Source organism: Chanodichthys erythropterus, chromosome 10 (genome assembly GCF_024489055.1).
Source record: "Chanodichthys erythropterus isolate Z2021 chromosome 10, ASM2448905v1, whole genome shotgun sequence".
NCBI lineage: Eukaryota > Metazoa > Chordata > Actinopteri > Cypriniformes > Xenocyprididae > Chanodichthys > Chanodichthys erythropterus.
The window spans coordinates 8,094,314-8,113,690 of record NC_090230.1 but is presented as its reverse complement, the minus strand read 5'-3'; the positions used below and the strand labels follow the sequence as shown (position 1 = coordinate 8,113,690).

The window sequence follows — 19,377 nt, the reverse complement described above, 5'->3', positions numbered from 1 at the left end:
TATAGGGACAGAAATTTGTATAATGACATGGGTATTACATAGGTATTACAAGGAGAGGGTGACTTATGAGGACATTGCCCCATGTCCCCATTTTTCAAAAGGCTAATAAATCATACAGAATGAGTTTTTTTTTTTGAGAAAGCAAAAATGTGCAATTGTTTCCTGTGATGGGTAGGTTTAGGGGCAGGGGTAGTGTAGGGGGATAGAAAATACAGTTTGTACAGTATAAAAACCATTAGGCCTATGGAATATCCCCACAATTCACAAAAACAAATGTGCACGTGTGTGTGTGCGCGCATATACACACACACACACACACATATACATATATATATATATATATATATATATATATATAATATAAAGTCCTGACGACGAGTCAAAAATCTGCCTTCCTCTCAGGAATTCCCTTTTAACACAGCACTTCCCATCTGTCAGAAATCGAAATATTGTACTGTAGCTTGATCCTGCCCAAATGACTAATCCATGGTCTCTCTCTCTCTCACACACACAAACACACACACTCTTTCTGTACTGTTTGACCCTCTGTTCTCTCACCATGCAAGGGTGCTTCACTATGTCTACCCACCCTATTACATTACCTTGCCTCAGCATTACTTGCACACAGCATTGGCTGTGGAAGAGAAAAGCGAAGACTGAAAAAAGACAGAGAGACAGAAATAGAAAGAAAACGGATCCACAAATGGACTGTCCTTCATGCTAATAAATAAGGAGTGATGAGAGGCCAGAAAAGGGAGTATGAACATAGTAATTGGTCAGAAAGAACATTTAGTTCACACTGAATGCGTTTTTCCATTCCACTGCACTGATTTTACATTGATTATCAATGTAACGTGCTAGACAAACGTGTTTGACCATTGCACTTGCGTCTTTTGCAGCATCTCGCACTAATAAAAACCTTGGCTCTCAATTTTAAAGTAGCTCAACTTTAAAGTAGTTCAACTGTGGGGGTTCACCACCCTCCACAGCGCTAAATCCAGCTCCTAAATCTGTGAAAAGTAAGGAGTAGTCAAGAGGATTTCTAAGTCACTAAGACCAAATCACAAACAATCCTAAAATGGCTGTTGCTGGTAATCTGCCCAAAGACACCGTACACCACTGAGGCAGTAGGCGATACAGAATTGGGTGCGGAGCCTTTTCATCATAAATGCAATAAATATTTTGATTTATATATTTTAATCTATGATGACATATCAAAAAGGTGAAAAGTGTTGAGGTAACTAAAGTGAATCGGCTGTGTATTATATGCCTCCTCTCGAGCTGATTACATAGACAATTTGAACGTGTTCCTCCCGAACTTTTCTTATAAAATATCATCTGTTGCTTGAATTCTGCAATCTCTCGAGATGGCTACGTTTATTACACATTTTTAGACTTTATTCAAACTGTTAAACTAAAAATGTAAAACTAATGTATCTTGCAGCACAGGGTGAAGTCAGTATGTACATTAACGCCGATTTGAGAGAAATATAATATACATTTAATGTAAAACAATGTACATGGCACTCTGTGGCGCGGGGGACAGGCGGCGAATGTCGCAGCCGGTGTTTACGTACACTCATAGAAAACAATGCGTTCGAATTTTAAAGACGTGGTGTGGCGCTGAGCTTCGCGTCCGGTGTGCCAACCCCCTTAAAACGCTGTTGCTCAGTAACGGTGGAAATCCATTTTGTCCGGTAATGCAGTGAGATGGAAACAGGGACTCACCGACTGATTCTAATGGTGGGATTGAAATGGTCCAGTCGTGGCCGCATTGAAATTCTTCCTCTGTTGGCAATGGTTGGCATTTGCCAAATGTGCACCACCACGTCTCGTTAGATCTTGTCTGCCCGATGCTTGAGAGGTGTGTGTCGCCACAGCAGTCCCTTCCTCTGACGTATTCCGGTTCAAAAAGGTAGGGCAGGGTGAAAAAATCTTCTCCTCGAAGTTCAAAATCATCCGACATTGTTCTTTTACCTTTTTTTTAAACGGCGTTTAGACTTAGTATTTGCAGATTCAATCTGTAAACACCAACTCGGTACTTCCGCCTACGTCAAGCGTGGCCTTTTCAACATAATTACGTATTACGTGACGTCACGATTGCAGAACAGAGCAAGGGGAGCATTTGTGCTTATAAAACAAACTTTTTTTTTTTTTTTTAAATGACCGATCGTTTCGCTAGATAAGACCCTTATTCCTCATCTGGTATCGTTTAAAGCCCTTTGAAGCTGCACTGAAACTGTCATTTGGACCTTGAACCGTTTGGTGCCCATTGAAGTCCATTATATGAAGAAAAATCCTGGAATGCAGGCCCGGATTGACTAATCGGGAGCACCGGGAGAATTCCCGGTGGGCCGTTCTGTTTATTTGGCCACGAGGGCCAGTGTTGTCATGGCACTGGGTTGAAATATGGATGCTTTAGAAACTGTGGATGCGGCCAAATGTACTAAGCTGAGTAGCCTAACTTTTTCCTTAAAACCAGTCAGTGACGGATTTAGGCCTGGACGACATGGGCAACGGCAAACAAACAATCAAACAAACAAATGCACGATCAGGTTTTTACCGCTCATTTGCACGTAACGTCAATGATATCATGTTACTCGGTGTTTAAATTAACCTGGTCGGGAGGGACTCGGAGTGTGCGCCCGGAGAAGACAACTCAAAAGTATACGAGAAGAAGGGATGAGGTGACGTCTGTAGGGACAGCGGGACAAGTTCTAAATCAACGCTAAATTATGGTAAGGCAAAAAGTCTAAGACACCGGAGGCCGATTTAAGTAACGTAAATAAATAAAAAGGAAGAGGGGAAAACATGCAAAAGATAAAGGCATGTATGCAGCAAACTCATATCGTAATAATAGTAGGCAAATAATAAAATATAGGGCCTATCACTTATGTTATGTTGATTGCTATGCTATTACACATTGGCCAACAATATTAATTTTTTCTGTCTTACATAACCAGAAAGTAAGATGTGATTTTGTAACGTAACTTTTTTTAAACAAACGTAATAACCTACTTTAATATTTTACTGTAAAGTTGTGCAATTTTGTAGAATTGATGGTATTTTGTGTTATTTATTTGCCTCAATTTGTAATAATTTAAGTATATACATTTATATAAAATAGCAAAATTTTATGGTAAATCCGCTTGAATAAATATCTACATTTCTAAATTTCATTCATAGTGATAGACATGAAAAATGTGCCTGGGTTTAGTGGAGGATTACTGCCATCTACTGGAAAGCAAACACTTAATTAAATTAAAATTAAAATAACATGAATTTTTAAATACAGCCACTAGATGGCTGGATAATTAGTCAATGGTTAACATTATAAAATAATAATTATAACTATAAAAATAACTCTATATCAAATTTTAGCATTTTTTTGTACTATCATTTGTACTATCATGGGTATTTGAAGATATTTTTGAAAAATACAATTAATTACAAGGCTGTAGAGAACAGTGCACTAGGGTTGTCACGATACCATAAAAATGTCTTACGAAACTATACCAGCTGAAGAATCACGATACCAAGTAGTATCGCGATACCATGCAGTATACAAAATGAACCAAACTTTCATAAAAAACATGAAAACAGACCAGATTTTTCTCTGAATAGCCTACTTCATTAATGAGAATGAATAACAGGCTTTTATTACCAATCAAATGAGTCATTGTAAACAAAATTCATCTTAGCACTGCACAGAAGCTGTATGAACTGACATTACGATGTAACATTTATGCATTTACACTTCAATTACAATTGCATAAATAATGTTATGATATTCATGTTTCAAATATAAAATTTGAATATAGAAATAAAAATGTTGGCGGAAAAAAATGATAGAATAGACCTACTTTTAGATGGGAGACTAAAGTCGCCAGCGAGTGTTAATGATCAAGTCAATGAATCATTCAACCGATTCGTTCAAAACGGCTGATTCATTCAGGAACGAAGCAAATGACTTTCTTAATGAAAGGATTAGTGAGTCAGTGACCAATTTGTTCAAAAACAGATTCATTTAGAAACGAAACAAAAACAGCGCTCTTGCTCGTGTCACGAACTATCAGGAGCATTTTTGCCAGCCTATCTTGAAATATCTAACCCTGACTGGAGAGCAGTAGGCTATGTAGCCTATATTAAAACATATAATACATTTATAATTAAAAAATCACGATTGGTATGATTGATAAGAACCGAGAGCAAACCCGCTATAACTTATTGATGAATGGAATTGCATTTGTCTGAATCGTGTTTGTCGTGTTTCTAGAAACAAACTATTTAATCTTTTCCAGAAGTGGCCAAATGAGCAACGGAAAACTGCGAGAATTCAGTCTTATATAAAGATTTTATGATGTTAATTAAGTGAATTTCAGACCCTTCCTCCAGATTAAATGACAACAACAACGTGCAAGCGCAACTTTATCTCATTGCAAAATTAACTGAAGCATCAGGAAACAATAAGGCGCTAATTCTACAGAGCATTTACTACACAGGGCACAGCAGACAGTCAACGGCAGTCTCTTGTAATGTTTTTGCAGGCACGCATGTTCAATTGAAGTGTACCTGCCGCACATACAACATTCCTTACGGTACTGACGAAACTACCGTTTGAAAAATACAATGGCATCGCCAGTATTTTGAAGCTTTAGTATCGCGATACTACCGTAGTACCGGTACACCGTGCAACCCTACAGTGCACTATTGCAGACTTATATGCTGAGGTTTAATTACATTATTTTAATATAGTCGAGAATTAAAGTGGGCCAGTCTATGAAACTCCAGGGCTGAAAACGAGTCCCAATCCAGCCGTGCTGGAATGTTTTCATCAAAAACCTATTTTCTTTTCGACTGAAGAAAGAAAGACATGGACATCTTGGATGACATGGGGGTGAGTAAATCATCAGCAAAAGTTTATTTAAAAGTGGACTAATATTTTAAGTTATACGTCAGCGTCCGAATTCACTCACTTCATTTAATTCATGCCATAAGCAGCCCCGCCCCTTTTCAGCGTTGCGCTCGTTGTCTTTTGACTTCCGGTTTGTATTTCCACAGCGATCTTATGTATTATGAATGAACTGCTCATTTTAAAATCCTCCCGTTCTACTGATATTTGTTAAGACACCCGCTTTAAACATTACAATGCTCATGATAACTTTTGTTAACCCTACAACACGTAAATCCACTTCACCAGCTAATTATTCTTCAACAGCGATGCCATACAGGGTTACCGCGAAAACGAAAGTTCAAAGACAATATTCTAAAGATGGCGGCGCGCATGTTTCTCTGTGAATGAGTGAACGAGTGAGCGGTTTCGGACACAGCTAATGGCATCGTTCCTGCTAGGTGGAATTTACATGGAGGAAATGTTTGTGGAGCTATGGCAACAATACCCTTGCGTTAATGTTTCCTCGAGGGACTAAGTTACCGCGACAGAGTGAAAAAAGGTTTAAAAAAAAAAAAACACACACAAGAAAGACATTACGCGATGAATGGTCGGGTAGCAACGTGTAGTCTGACATATTTCTTGTCCACGACACGAAAGATTTTAGGAGTCAAAATCGTATAATCTGACACAGTGACTAACGTGACCGACAAAATATCGTGTAACGTTAGTCTGAACCGGCATAAGACTTCTCTCCATTCCTTAGTAAAAGTTTGTCTAAGCAGCTTTGTGAATAGGTTTTGAGAGAAAACTATTACCTAAGAACTTTTTCTGCTATTTAGGAGGGTTTTTAACACAACAGTGAAAGTGGACTTACCTCAGGAGTAGAGCGACGAATTCTTTAAAAGCAAACTGCAACCAACGGTCACAATATGACGTCACACTCTGCGCTCAAACGTAATCCAACGTATAAATTACACTTTTTTTAAAAAAATAGCTCATTTAAAGTGTTTATTACGAATAAATTGCTAAATGTTAAAAATGAATCATTTTGAAAATGATAAAAAAAATTGCTTTGCTTTACAATCCTGTAAAACCAGCCCAGACTTCCTGCGCGGCCTGGTTGCCATTATATGTCTAAGCTTCATTCATTGTGATCTTGATACTAATGTGAATCCACACAGTCTATGATGTGAACAGTTTTGGTCAAAGTCCCTTTCAGGCAACTCATTTTACTCAGCGACCATCTTTGAAACACCTCTTGGGCAGCTATTTCAGTCATGCAAGTGCAGCTCCTATCTCTTTGAATGGGGAAACATCAAATTCTCCAAAGCTGTTCACCAAGCTTATATAATTTTATATTCGAAATCACCAATGAAATCTGACAACAACTGTCTCATATATTTTGTTTCTAAAGATAACAACTGCATTTTTCTGGCTGGACAAGCCAATGCATGATGAGTCAACATGAAATATTGTTTATAACCCATTTTTTTTTTTTTTTTTTTTTGATTGACAGCCCTAGTTAATACACTATACTTACATGTTATGCATGAAACCGCATTTCAGGCACTTTATGAACGTGTAGGCAACATGTCCTCTGACCTACCTATTAATATAAGCGCACAACACTCTGGAAAACAATCTCTGGATTCAAAGCCCTGTCAGTCAAATCTTTACACTCTCCTCCTCTCATTCTGTGAGAACATATGTGCGAGCAGTAAACAACACAGACGTGTAACCTGTAGGTTTAGTTTGCAGCGAATGGCCTTGAATTGACATCATGACACAGTCGCTATTTCTCGCTGAAGTGGCAATGTGAAACATCACACACACACACACACACACACACACACACATGATCCCTGATTGGAGCTGAAAGGAAAAAAAAACAAAACATCACAGCTGTCATGACCTTGAACTTAATGTAGTCCCTATGTGTACATATAGCCTATGATTGCAATGTTGTATGGTTCACCCTCTTGGATTAAAAGTGCCAGGACGTTGTTGGCATTCCCAGGCCTTAGAAGTACATTTGTAGAGTGATAGTAATACATACAGAACTGTAAATATAGAGTCTGTTACACAGTCCAGTAACAAGACTCCAGAGAAGAAAAGTCTGGACAAAAGAATTGCTTTAAAAATATTTCGAAAATATCGAGAAAAAAAAATATAGAGGTGCTATATTAATATAAATATTTATTCTGTTATATTTCAATATTATATACAAGAGAATATCTTGAGAAATATATCTAAGATCTTTAATCATTTGTTACTTTTCAGATGGTCTGTTCTGTTTGCTGCCACCTAGTGGCCACTCATTATCACCGCATCTCAATTCTTCACAAGCCTTTAATGGGATAGTTGACCCAAAAATGAAAATTATCCCATGATTTACTCACCCTCAAGCCATCCTAGGTGTATATGACTATCTTCTTTCATACAAACACAATCCGAGATATTTAAAAATATCCTTAGTACTCCAGGGTTTATAATGGTTGTGAATGGGGGGGTTTTGAAGCCAAAAATAATGCATCCATCCATAAAAAAAGTAATCCATATGACTCCAGTGGGTTAATAAAGGCCTTCTGAAGTGAAGCAATATTTACAACTTTATAAATTCAAATAACTAGCTTCCGGCGGATGACCGTGCGCAGAATACTTGAGAGTGAGTAAATCATGAGATAATTTTCATTTTTGGCTGTACTATCCCTTTAATTCTGCTGCTCTTTAGAGGAATAGTTCAGCCAAAAATTAAATAAAAAATTCCTCACCCTCATGCCATTTTAAATCCCCTTGCTGCTTTTTATCAAATACTAAAATTAAAATTGAGTGAACCTTTAAAGTTGAAGTATTTCTAATATTTCTGATCAATTACAACAAAAAAAAATTATTAAAAATGCAAAATTAAGTCTTGCTTTCAAATAGGGTTCCCAAATAGGTATTAGTAATATTTTAAATACATATATATATATATATATATATATATATATATATATATATATATATATATATATATATAATAATATGATAGTAGTATTTTAAAGGGTTAGTTCACCTAAAAATGAAAATTATGTCATTAATGACTCACCCTCATGTCGTTCCAAACCCGTAAGACCTCCGGAACACAGTTTAAGATATTTTAGATTTAGTCCGAGAGCTTTCTGTCCCACCATTGAAAATGTATGTACGTATACTGTCCATGTCCAGAAAGGTAATAAAAACATCATCAAAGTAGTCCATGTGACATCAGTGGGTTAGTTAGAATTTGTTGAAGCATCGAAAATACATTTCGGTCCAAAAATAACAAAAACTACGACTTTATTCAGCATTGTCTTCTCTTCCGAGTCTGTGTATATCCACAGTGACACTGCTGCTGCTTCTTCTTCTACGGCGGTTGGCATCCAGCTTATTGGTGCATTACCGCCCCCTTCTGCTCCGGACAGTGACGCTGATGACGTGTTATCGAGTGCGCCCGAGCTTTGTTTACAGTTTGAAGGAGACGCACGCTGTATTCAAGCTATTCTACATTGTTTGTATTTTGGTATTGCTATATTTTTTAAAATGGTGCGTAGGTGTGCATGTTGCGGATGTCCTAATCACGTCACTGTCCGGAGCAGAAGGAGGCGGTAAAGCACCAATAAGCTGGATGCCAACCGCCATAAAACAGGAAAGAAGAAGAAGCAGCGTCACTGTGGACTGAAAGCGGATATACAACAGACCCGGAAGAGAAGACAATGCTGAATAAAGTCGTAGTTTTTGTTATTTTTGGACCGAAATGTATTTTAGATGCTTCAAAAACTTCTAACTAACCCACTGATGTCACATGGACTACTTTGATGATGTTTTTATTACCTTTCTGGACATGGACAGTATACGTACATACATTTTCAATGGAGGGACAGAAAGCTCTCGGACTAAATCTAAAATATCTTAAACTGTGTTCCGAAGATGAACGGAGGTCTTACGGGTTTGGAATGAGTCATAAATGACATCATTTTCATTTTTGGGAGAACTAACCCTTTAAGTATCATTGAAAAACATTCACAATGGCCCTATTAAAATTCTGTTTGTTTGAACAGCCCGACTAATAGCAACATTGGTTCAACCAATAGCGTGAGTTGTGGGCGGGGCTATCTGTTTGCCTGCCCAATGACAGATGAGAGAGGAATGTTCAATATTTTTGCAACTCAATTTGCTGACCCTGACGCTGACCTTGTGCAGAACTGACATAATTCAACTTTATAGGCTTATAGGCCTACTGTTGAATTTTGAGACCTGCGAAAGAAATTAACTGATTACATGATTTCATCTGAACCTATGGTTAAGAACTGATACAGTGTTCACAAAGCAGAGTAATACAACCACAGTGATTTGTCTCAGGTGAGCTGCAAGTGAATTCCTCTAATACTCGAACATAACCAACTACTGAATTGAATGAGAAAAAAGATTCAACTACACGGCGAGAATGAATCAACGACAGTTTGTCGGTTTTAATAGGCTAACAGAAATATTCTTTCTTCTTTCCTTCTTTCTTATGCTCTTGCCAGGTAAGTGGGCGTTACACAGGACGAATACATGATGCACCTTGCACGTTGTTGCGTCGTGTTTCGCTAAGCGTTTTTTTTTTATTCTTGAGCGTCATGTAAAAAACATTTCAAGTTTGTTTCCACTTGAAACATTTCAAGCGCGTCTCCATACCGTTGAGCTCCATCGTGGTGTTTCTGAACCCACTAAAAACGCGTCCTGCGTGAAATCATACTAAAGACTCTTTCAGTTCCCTTTTGATGTACGTGCAACTGTAAACCCGCCTCAGAAAACCACGAGTAGCTTCACTTCCACTTCACTGAACAGTCTCTCTGTCTGCCTCTCTCCGTGTGGGTTTGAAGAGCTCCGAATTTCGCATAATCCAGCATGTCTCTCCCTCAACAGTTGCGCGATGAAAGGTGAGCGGAATCATGTCTTTATTATTACAGTTTACTCATTAATATTCATGGGATCAAGGAAGAGTCGCTTTCAGGGCGTAGTGTTTGTGTACTATTCGGTTTATCTTGTAGCAATACTTTCAAATATGCTGTATGCAAATACTACTGTATTGCTTTGTGTAATATGAAACAGCTACTCAGTCTAGTACACTAAACCTCTACTATGTCAAAGACTTGTCCACCTCATGCCTTACTATATAGTACTAATCACGTTTAAAAAAAATAGATGAACCTCCCCCAAAGTGGGGTAAATTAATGTGTTCAGGATAAGTTCATTTGTGGCATAATGTTAATTTAGAAAAAATGTAGGCTCTTAAAAAAATTAAATGGTGTCAGAAACTGATTTATATAAAGTATTCCCATCTCAAAAAGTAGGCAACTTTAAAATAAGCTTAAATCATAAACAAAACTTAATAAGTTTTTTTAACAAAAAAATATAAGTTACACAGTATGTGTACACAAAACATTCTGCTTTTAAGGCTGGAACAGATTACTTCATTGTAAATGCAAACAACAACAAATTGTCAAGACATAGTATTTTCTGTGGTAATCAAAATGTTTGTAACTTTTGTTCACCCTTCAGTGATTTTGACCAGCTTCCAGACAACATCCCAGTCACTGCAACCATTGCTGATATTGAGGAGAAGAAAGGTTTCATTGATTACTTTGTGAGTTTTCTGAACCCTGTTGACCTTTCGTTTAGTCTACTTGTTTGCCTTATAGTCTAATATTTGCCTATTACCTGTGGCTTGTGTTTAACCAACAGTATACACCTACAAAGGATTAGTTTTTACAGATATCTATACATGGCAATCATACATTTTGTCTTTAAGGCATAATATGTAAGATTTTTGGGTTAAAATATCTAAAAACCACTACAACTATGTTATATATTTTGTTGACTTGTGTACTTTATACCAAATGTTTCCAAGAATGTTTAAATCACCACGACACGGACTTTGTCCGTGCGTCGCCTATCAATGACATCATACCCGCGTTACCCTCGATTTCCAGCTTTATTTTGTAGAAACCATGGAAACACCAAAGACACTTTAATATATTATGTTTTATTAGACAGGTGAGCAACTGTTTGGATGGATACATTCACTGACAGAAAACTAATCATGTTATATATCTCAACACAGTAAGACTTATAGTTTAGGGCTCGGCGATATATCGTATGCGATTCTCATGCGCATTTCGTCAGTAAAGTTCCCTGATTACCACTAAATCGCCATCACCTGCTTTCAAATGCAGTGGCATTTAATAGACAGAGCCGTAGATCACTGACAATCTACGCAATATCGCGTTCATTATCGAAGGCAATTCATCTGCGATATTGAACGCGATATTGTGTGGCTTATCAGTGAACTACGGCTCTGTCTATTAAATGCCACTGCATTTGAAAGCAGGTGATGGCGATTTAGCAGTAACCAGGGAACCGGCTTTACTGACGAAATGCGCGTGACAATTGCATGCGATATATCGCCCAGCCCTATTATAGTTTAAATCTCGTTTTCTTGATTTTCAGCGAGTACCATGTTTTACCATCATAGCAGCCGACGAGTGAACTCAGAGTAGCACTATACCAATTTTTAACACACAAATGTATCTAATATGATAAAATAGCACTGCTTTACCCCACATACGCTTGACTGGAAGAAGCGGAAGCAGTGACTGCAGCGTAATAAAAGTTCCACTGCTCTCAAGCCTTGTGTCGAGCTCGTCTCTCTTTAGCAATCATTCCAGCGGCTCGCTCATTTCTGCTTACACAGCACTCGGCCCTCCTCTGCTTGATAATACAGTAATGTTAATGATATCATCCATTAACATGAGTCCCATCCTGATTCTTTCAGGCTATAGACATAAAGACAACACCTTCCGTGATTCCGCAAAATCAAGCTGCGCCTTTGTTTTTAGTAAGCGACCTCTAGCAGCAAAATATTACATATTGTGCCTTTAAGGGAATGCATTTATTTAAGGGGATGTCTTTTGCCATTGTGTTACATGTTTTTTTTTTTCTCCAACTTTTATTTTTTTCACACTACTACACACCTAGTCTTTGACTTGTTTGTTCTTTATAATGTTTTTGCAGAGATTTGTGATTGAGGTAAAGACCAAAGGCAACAGTAAGTACCTGATCTACAGAAGGTATCGACAGTTCTTCGCTCTGCACCAGAGTTTGGAGTTGAAGTACTTAGTTGAAGCCCAGCCGGGATACTACACCTGCCAACTACCTGTCCTGCCAGGTCTGTGAAGTAGCAGCTGCACAGCCTCAACTAAATAACAATGTGGTAGTAGAGCTCTGTGGAAATCTAGCTTCAGTTGCACAAGCCACATACACACTGAAGCTAAATATGGTTATCACTTCTATACTACTGTAAGCACTTAATCACATTCAGAATGACAGCCACATTTTATAACTGAATTTAACTCCCGAAAAAGGTTGTGACAAACAAAGTATCATTACATTTGTGCAGTGTGCTCCTTCTGAAAAGCTCATAGTGCTCTGAAAGGCCAGCTGAACCAGTGAGTTGCGATTTGCCAAACACCTCAAACGTGTGTCGGAAATGTAAAGCCCTTACCCTAATCGCGAGTTACTGCTTCCAAGGCTTTAAAGGGTTAGTTCACCCAAAAATGAAAATTCTGTCATTTATTACTCACCCTCATGGCGTTCCACACCCGTAAGACTTTCGTTAATCTTTGGAACACAAATTAGGATATTTTTGTTGAAATCCGATGGCTCAGTGAGGCCTCCATAGCAAGCAATGACATTTCCTCTCTCAAGATCCATTAATGATCTAAAAACATATTTAAATCAGTTCATGTGAGTACAGTGGCTCAATATTAATATTATAAAGTGACAAGAATATTTTTGGTGTACCAAAAAAACCAAAATAACGACTTATTTAGTGATGGTCGATTTCAAAACACTGCTTCAGGAAGCTTCGGAGTGTTATGATTCTTCTGTGTCGAATCATGATTCGGATCACGTGTCAAACCGCCAAACTGCTGAAATCGCGTGACTTTGGCGCTCCGAAACGCTGATTCATAACGCTGATTTTTAATGCTCCGTAGCTTCCTGAAGCAGTGTTTTGAAATCAGCCTTTATGGATCTTGAGAGAGGAAATGTCATTGCTCCCTATCCAGGCCTCACGAGCCATTGGATTTCAACAAAAATATCTTAATTTGCATTCCGAAGATTAACGAAGGTCTTACGGGTGTGGAACGCCATGAGTGTGAGTAATAAATTACAGAATTTTCATTTTTGGGTGAACTAACCCTTTAAGTAATTTTAAACACAGTCAATAATGTCATTGGTTTTACCGTATCAGTTCGATCTTAAGTTGGTTTTGAAAATGCAGATGATCAAGCCAGTCAATTGGAACCAACTTTGCAAGCACGATTTGAGCTTAACATTTAACATTTCTTAACGTTGGTAAGAAGTCTTTATATATAGCCGGAACTGTACTCTCCAAGGTTCAGGAAGCTGCCCTTGTGCTGTGCACAAGCAAACTTTGGGGTCGTACTGCCAGAAACAGCTTTATAAATAAATCTTAACCACTGATTCTTAAGGCCTAGGACACACTACACTAGAAGATTTAAAAATCTTTACCGATTTTCAAATGATCCTCAAATCATAAAGGTGCACTATGTAAGATTTTCTGTCTGCTAGAGGCCTATCCAAAACAAAGCCGTAGCTTGATGATGCCAAGTTTGAGCACAGAATCTTGGGACATGTGGTCTTCACCTCAACGGCCGGTGAAAAAGAATTGGGATAGAACTCGAGAAGAACTCATGTTCATGGATGCGATTATTAACGTTACTGTAGTATGAAGCAGAGCAGGACAGAGTGTTGTGGGAGCTGAACGAGGAGCTGGAGCGATTGCGCAACACACGCCTCAAGCAGCGGGACCTTTATTATGACACAGTCGCCGGCGCCGTTTCCATTTTTCTGGTCATGAGTATGAGGTAACACAGCTTTGTTTATCATATTAGACACATTTGAGTGTGTTAAAAATGTTATAACGTTACTCTGTGCATTCGCTCGCCATGGTTTCTACAAAATAAAACTGGAAACCGAGGGTAACGCGGGTATGACGCAATTGACAGGCGGCGACTCATACGTCCTGGAGCCTTGGTTAAAATTGCAATTTTCTAACAATTTACAAATAGTTGCAAACATTTGGAATGTTGTAACTACTCAAGTGAACAAAATATATAACACTGGCCTAGTGGTTTTTGGATATTTTACTGCAAAATTCTTACATATTGCACCTTTAATTTTAACAGTGTTGCAGACCACAGATATAAGGGCAGTTTCAACTAATTTTTAGCATTGTAATTTTCCGAATATACACACACTAGAAGATTTGCCTAGGCTGCGAGACCACACACCTGTTGATAGTAGTAACAATTTCACAGTGTATTGGAGGATGATTGATGTCGTCAACTGGTTCTCTTGGCGTGAGTTTTGTTTTGAAACATGTTTGATATTTATGATTTGGGATCATGTGGGCTCAGATGTGATCAGGAGCAGTAAAATAATCATACTGATACCACAGAATTGAGGATTTTTTGGACAAAAATTTGGTTGCGAGAATCGGGCCACACCCCCCAGATTGCTTTGGGTTGCAAATTGGGCCCAGAATTGGCTTAAAATCTTCAAGTGTGTGGCCAGCCTAACAAAGGAATTTTTTCTGTCACATCCAAACACACATCGTCTTCTTTGTGTATGCCATTGGGTGGGCATTATGCTAATATTTCACATTGTGACATGGACGTTTGAGGAAGTAATAGCTGGACTTGTATCGAGGCATTTTAGGCAGGTCTGGATCAGTGTTCTCTCTTAGTTCTCTGTTACTATGAGCTTTGTAACTTTGCAGATCTTATACATGCACAAACAGATACATTACACACTAAAAGAAAACATTAAAAAACATTGTATGAGGTTTACTGTACAACAACACCATGAACTTATTATAGGACCTGTCCACATTAAGTAGGGGTGTCCAGTCCTGCTCCTAGAGGGCTACCCTTCTACACCTGCCTGGAAGTTTATATATATTATCCTGAAGACCTTGATTTGCTGGTTCAGGTGTGTTGCTTGCAGTTGGTGCCAAACTGAAATGCAGAAATATGGCCCTCTAGGATCAGGATTGGACACGCCTGTCCTTGAACAACCCGAGGTCAAATGACCCACTCAAGGGCGCAATATTCATGAATCGGGAATGTCACCAAACTGATGACAGCCAGTAAGAAAAAATCATCTCTCTGACAGTTTAACCCAACTCCAAAACCTCAACCTTCAACCTTAAATTACTGTCGGCATGGACGAAAGCTGTAACTTCTTCCTGCAGAGTTTAGCTTCAACCTTAATTAATCACACCTAAATCAAGGTAAGCAAGGCCTTCAGGATTTTATTATCTCCCAGGCAGGTATGTTAAGACAAGTTGGAGCTAAACTCTGCAGGACTAGGATTGGAAACTCCTCGGCTAGATGAAGGAACCAATTTTAGGGCTGGAGGAAAGATCTCAAGATCATTGATCACTCTTTGTAAGACCCCTTAGGCCTAACCACTACACCACCTTCCACTGTCCCACACCTCATTGCTGTTCCTTCAGAGTGAAAGTTGACTTCTTAGGTGGACTTTGTCCTTTAAGTACTTGAAGTGTTTCCCACAAAGTTACTGATTAACCAGATATCCTAAGATTGTGACGGAGAATAACAGAGACAAAAGAAAGAGATAGCTTTGCATTGTTAGGAAAATGAGACGGGTAGCATCCTTTTAACTGACACTGAAACCACTGCCCTCATCTCCTTCTGCTTTATCTATCCTCACACAAAAAAATACAGAAGTTTCAAACTTGTTTGAATGTGTTTGAAATGTCACAAAAGTCTGAAACGACTTGGGAATTGATAGAACCCAACATCATCATCAATTATTTTTTTTTAAATGGAACTGTGTCTGAATAAAAAACAATAATTGATTCAACACCAACCCTATAAAAGAAGTAGTAATGTCGTCTGCGTCATCGTAGTAGTGTTATCTACTCTTGTTTCATTCTAGTCTCTAATGTCTTTAACCTCTTCTCTGATCCCTTTTTAATCAGTCTTATGTCTCAGGTCTCTCGCTGTCTCTCTCTCTTTGTCTCATGTTCTTTTCCCCTGTCTTTGACCAAGCAAATATGTGTATAATTGAATTCAGCAGGAAGGCGAGGTCGTTTTTTGGCACACTACCCACTGTTACATTAAGGTCACCTAAAGACTGAGAGCTGATGGGCTTCGCTGTCTTTCTTTGACTTCCCATCAAGGCTTCTTCAAAGCTCCCTACCAGCTAAACTGAACCCAGAAGAACCATGTTAATGGTCCAATTATATTACAAATTAGCCCTGGATGTAACTGTCTTCATGACAGTTGATTGCTCAAGTCAATGAGTAATATGATTATTCAGTATTATGCAATGTAATGATAACTGGCAAGTTTATATGAGAACATTATCAATGTCTGCTCTGATGTGATATGAAGGGATGTCTTCTTCCTTTGCTCATGCCACTCACATCTAACTGATGCTTATTTAACATGGATTTATAATAAATAAGTGTATTAGAAATACAGATGGCTCAAGAGACAGTAATGAGAATTAGGAGAATTATTTAAAATGAAAGGAAATTATGGCGTAGCCATTAAAATGGTATTGAAATGCTTAAAATGCTTTTTTTTTTTTTTTTTTTTTTTTTTTTTTTATCCCTATCGGATCCCATAAAGTGCTTTTGAGAATGACCCTCTTGTGCTACTAACAGACCTCTCATCATTGTCCATTATTAACATTTCCATTGGGTGTACATCAAAAATAGAAATGAGAAAGTAATTTAGCATAATATTTGGGCACACATAACGCTAAGCGCTAATAAAGAGATTCACAAGCACCCTTCGGCTAGGTTTTGATTGGTTAGTTCACAAACTAATTTGTTTTGAGACATTAATACTTATTTCTTCCACTTGTTTGTTTCACCACAGGTAAGGTATTTATGGGAAACAAAAAGGAGATTGCAGAAAGCAGAATCCCAGAGCTAAACAATTACATGAAGGTGAGTCAGTCTTGAAATTTAACGCTTTGGGTTGTATCTTGGTCATGTTGTACTGGTGGGAGTTGCGTTTGGTAATTGTTGCACTCATGTGCTTTGGTGGTTGTAATCTTTGCAATGCAAACAGCACTGTTGAATTACCAGGAAAAAAAAAAAAAACAGTTCCCTTTTTCGTTACTTCTCTTTTGTGCACATTCTAAGTCACTGTCTGTCAGCTTAACTTGTCAGTTCTGATTTAATTTTAAGGTTGTTGTTTTTTTTTCTTCAATTTTGGGCACATTTGACCCTGTAGACTTTAGAATAAATACACTTTTCACACTTTAATTTTTATATACGGTACAGTATATATACATGCATGACGGGTGAATTACATCATTTGTTCCTTATTCTGAAAGTTATGGAAATTCCCTCCACAGTGTCGCTTTCGTCATCTCAAATGACATTTTGTCTATAATAGCATTCATTAGTGAATTTAAATATGACATTCATGTGAAACAAACATGACTCATTTAACTTCAGGGAAAACCATCCTACTATACATGTCATATAACTCTCTCTCTTCTTTAGAGGTTGCTTTGTCTGCCTACCTGGGTACTTTTGGATGATCTGATACGGATGTTTTTCTACCAGACTGAAACGGACAGCCAACAGGTCCCCCGGGCCCTGCGCCGCCTGCGACCCCCCACACGCAAAGTGTAGGAGCCTTCCCACAATCCCTCACTTCTCCTTCCAGCACTTCACTGCATACTTTACAAGATACTGCTGTTCTGCTAACTTTCTACTGCGATTATTCAAAAGAGAAGTTATGTGGCTTTGTCAATCATCTCTTTGCATAAAAAAAGGAAAACCACAAGGGAGATCTATGTAATTTCTCATTTGTTTTCCCAGACAGCAATGTGATTAATGGAGAGCAAATGGAGACTTTTGCTTAGTTAACCTGCTTCTGTGTTTGATAGTTTGCGATCTCAATAATGTCTCAAATTATGTGGTCAAAAGCCACTTACACACTGCAACTAAATTCGATTGTCAGTTCACCTTTTAGTGCTTAATTCTGTTCTGTACAGACACAGTTCAGTAATTTACGGGAGTGACAACCACATTTACAAAAATTCTATGCATTGTGTTAAGAGATCCATCTCTGATGAACGTTAAAATATGTCTGTTAACTTGTCATTTTATCTTTCGTCTGTATGTGCGGTGCAAGAAATCACAGGGAAAGCGCTACAAGCCTTACTCATTTGTGTTGCCAAATCTTGCAAGCAAATCAGCGAACAAGAACAAGCCCAAAACAAAATATATGGAAATGCTATGGTTAGTGGTTGAATGGTTAGTTCACCCAAAAATGATTTACTCACACTCAAACTTTTAAGCACAAAAAAAATGCATCCATCCATTATAAAATTAAATACACACAGCTCCAAGGGGGTTAATAAAGGCCTTCTAAAGCGAAGCAATGCATTTTTGTAAGAAAAATATCCATATTTAAAACTTTATAAGCTTTATAAAATTTCTGGCAGACGGGCATACGCATCGATTTAAGGCGGAAGAGTAACCCCTGACCTGACACATGATGTAATGACGAACGCGGAAGCTCAGAGGATAGAGCAAAACAAAACACCTGTCATGAATTAGAAGTCTAAAATGAGAATTTGTAAAAACAAAGATATAAGAGAAGAGGAGCTTGAATTTGTTGCCCAGCCCTATTTGTTTGAACCGCAAGAGGCGTCTAAGCTTACAATTCTCCTACATCCTGCGTCATATATTGCTTCAGGGAGTCTAGTCGACTTGCTCAGTATGTGTATGGTCATCTGCCGGATATTTTTCTTACAAAAGTCTCAAAGTCTACCCCCCCCCCCCCACACACACACCCCAACCCCCACCCTTCACTACCAATATAAAGCTTGGAAGAGCCAGGATATTTTTAAATAAATATCTCAGATTGTGTTTGTCTGAAAGAAGATAGTCATATACATCTAGGATGGCTTGAGGGTGAGTAAATCATGGGATAATTTTAATTTTTGAGTGAAATATCCCTTTAATGCTGAAAATAAGAATGAAATATTGTATACCAATATCGCTGGTATATAACAAACTCCATTGCTGTGTGAGCCAAGCTTAAAGAACAAGGCCAAAGATGCTCATAATAAGTGGACATGGCAACACTGCAACAGTGCGCTCTGTGAAGCAGCCTTTAAGCATAAATAAACATGACGCCTCAGTCGACTGTCTTTTGTCACTGTATTATTTCTTTGGTCAGAATAGTGGATACTAAACATGTGAGACGCAAGAACATTGCTATGGTTACCATGGTGTCAGTCATTGTAGTTTTGTGAGTGAGTCATGTTCAGGACACACATGGAACGATAATTTAGGGGACTCACACCTGCATTTAAATGCGGTTGTCACTCCTGAA

The 19,377-nt window shown here is 38.2% G+C and overlaps 1 protein-coding gene across 1 annotated transcript in view; it reads left to right on the top strand.

Moving 5' to 3' along the window:
- Positions 1-9,558: 9,558 nt before the first annotated feature.
- The window catches only part of ncf4 (neutrophil cytosolic factor 4), a 31,530-nt gene continuing 21,711 nt past the window's right edge, over positions 9,559-19,377 (top strand). Inside the window, exons 1-5 of the mRNA XM_067398547.1 lie at positions 9,559-9,837; positions 10,460-10,544; positions 11,972-12,125; positions 16,897-16,967; positions 17,532-17,659. Of these exons, the coding sequence (XP_067254648.1) occupies positions 9,806-9,837; positions 10,460-10,544; positions 11,972-12,125; positions 16,897-16,967; positions 17,532-17,659 (470 nt within the window). The 5' untranslated portion in view covers positions 9,559-9,805. The remainder of the gene's footprint in view (positions 9,838-10,459; positions 10,545-11,971; positions 12,126-16,896; positions 16,968-17,531; positions 17,660-19,377) is intronic.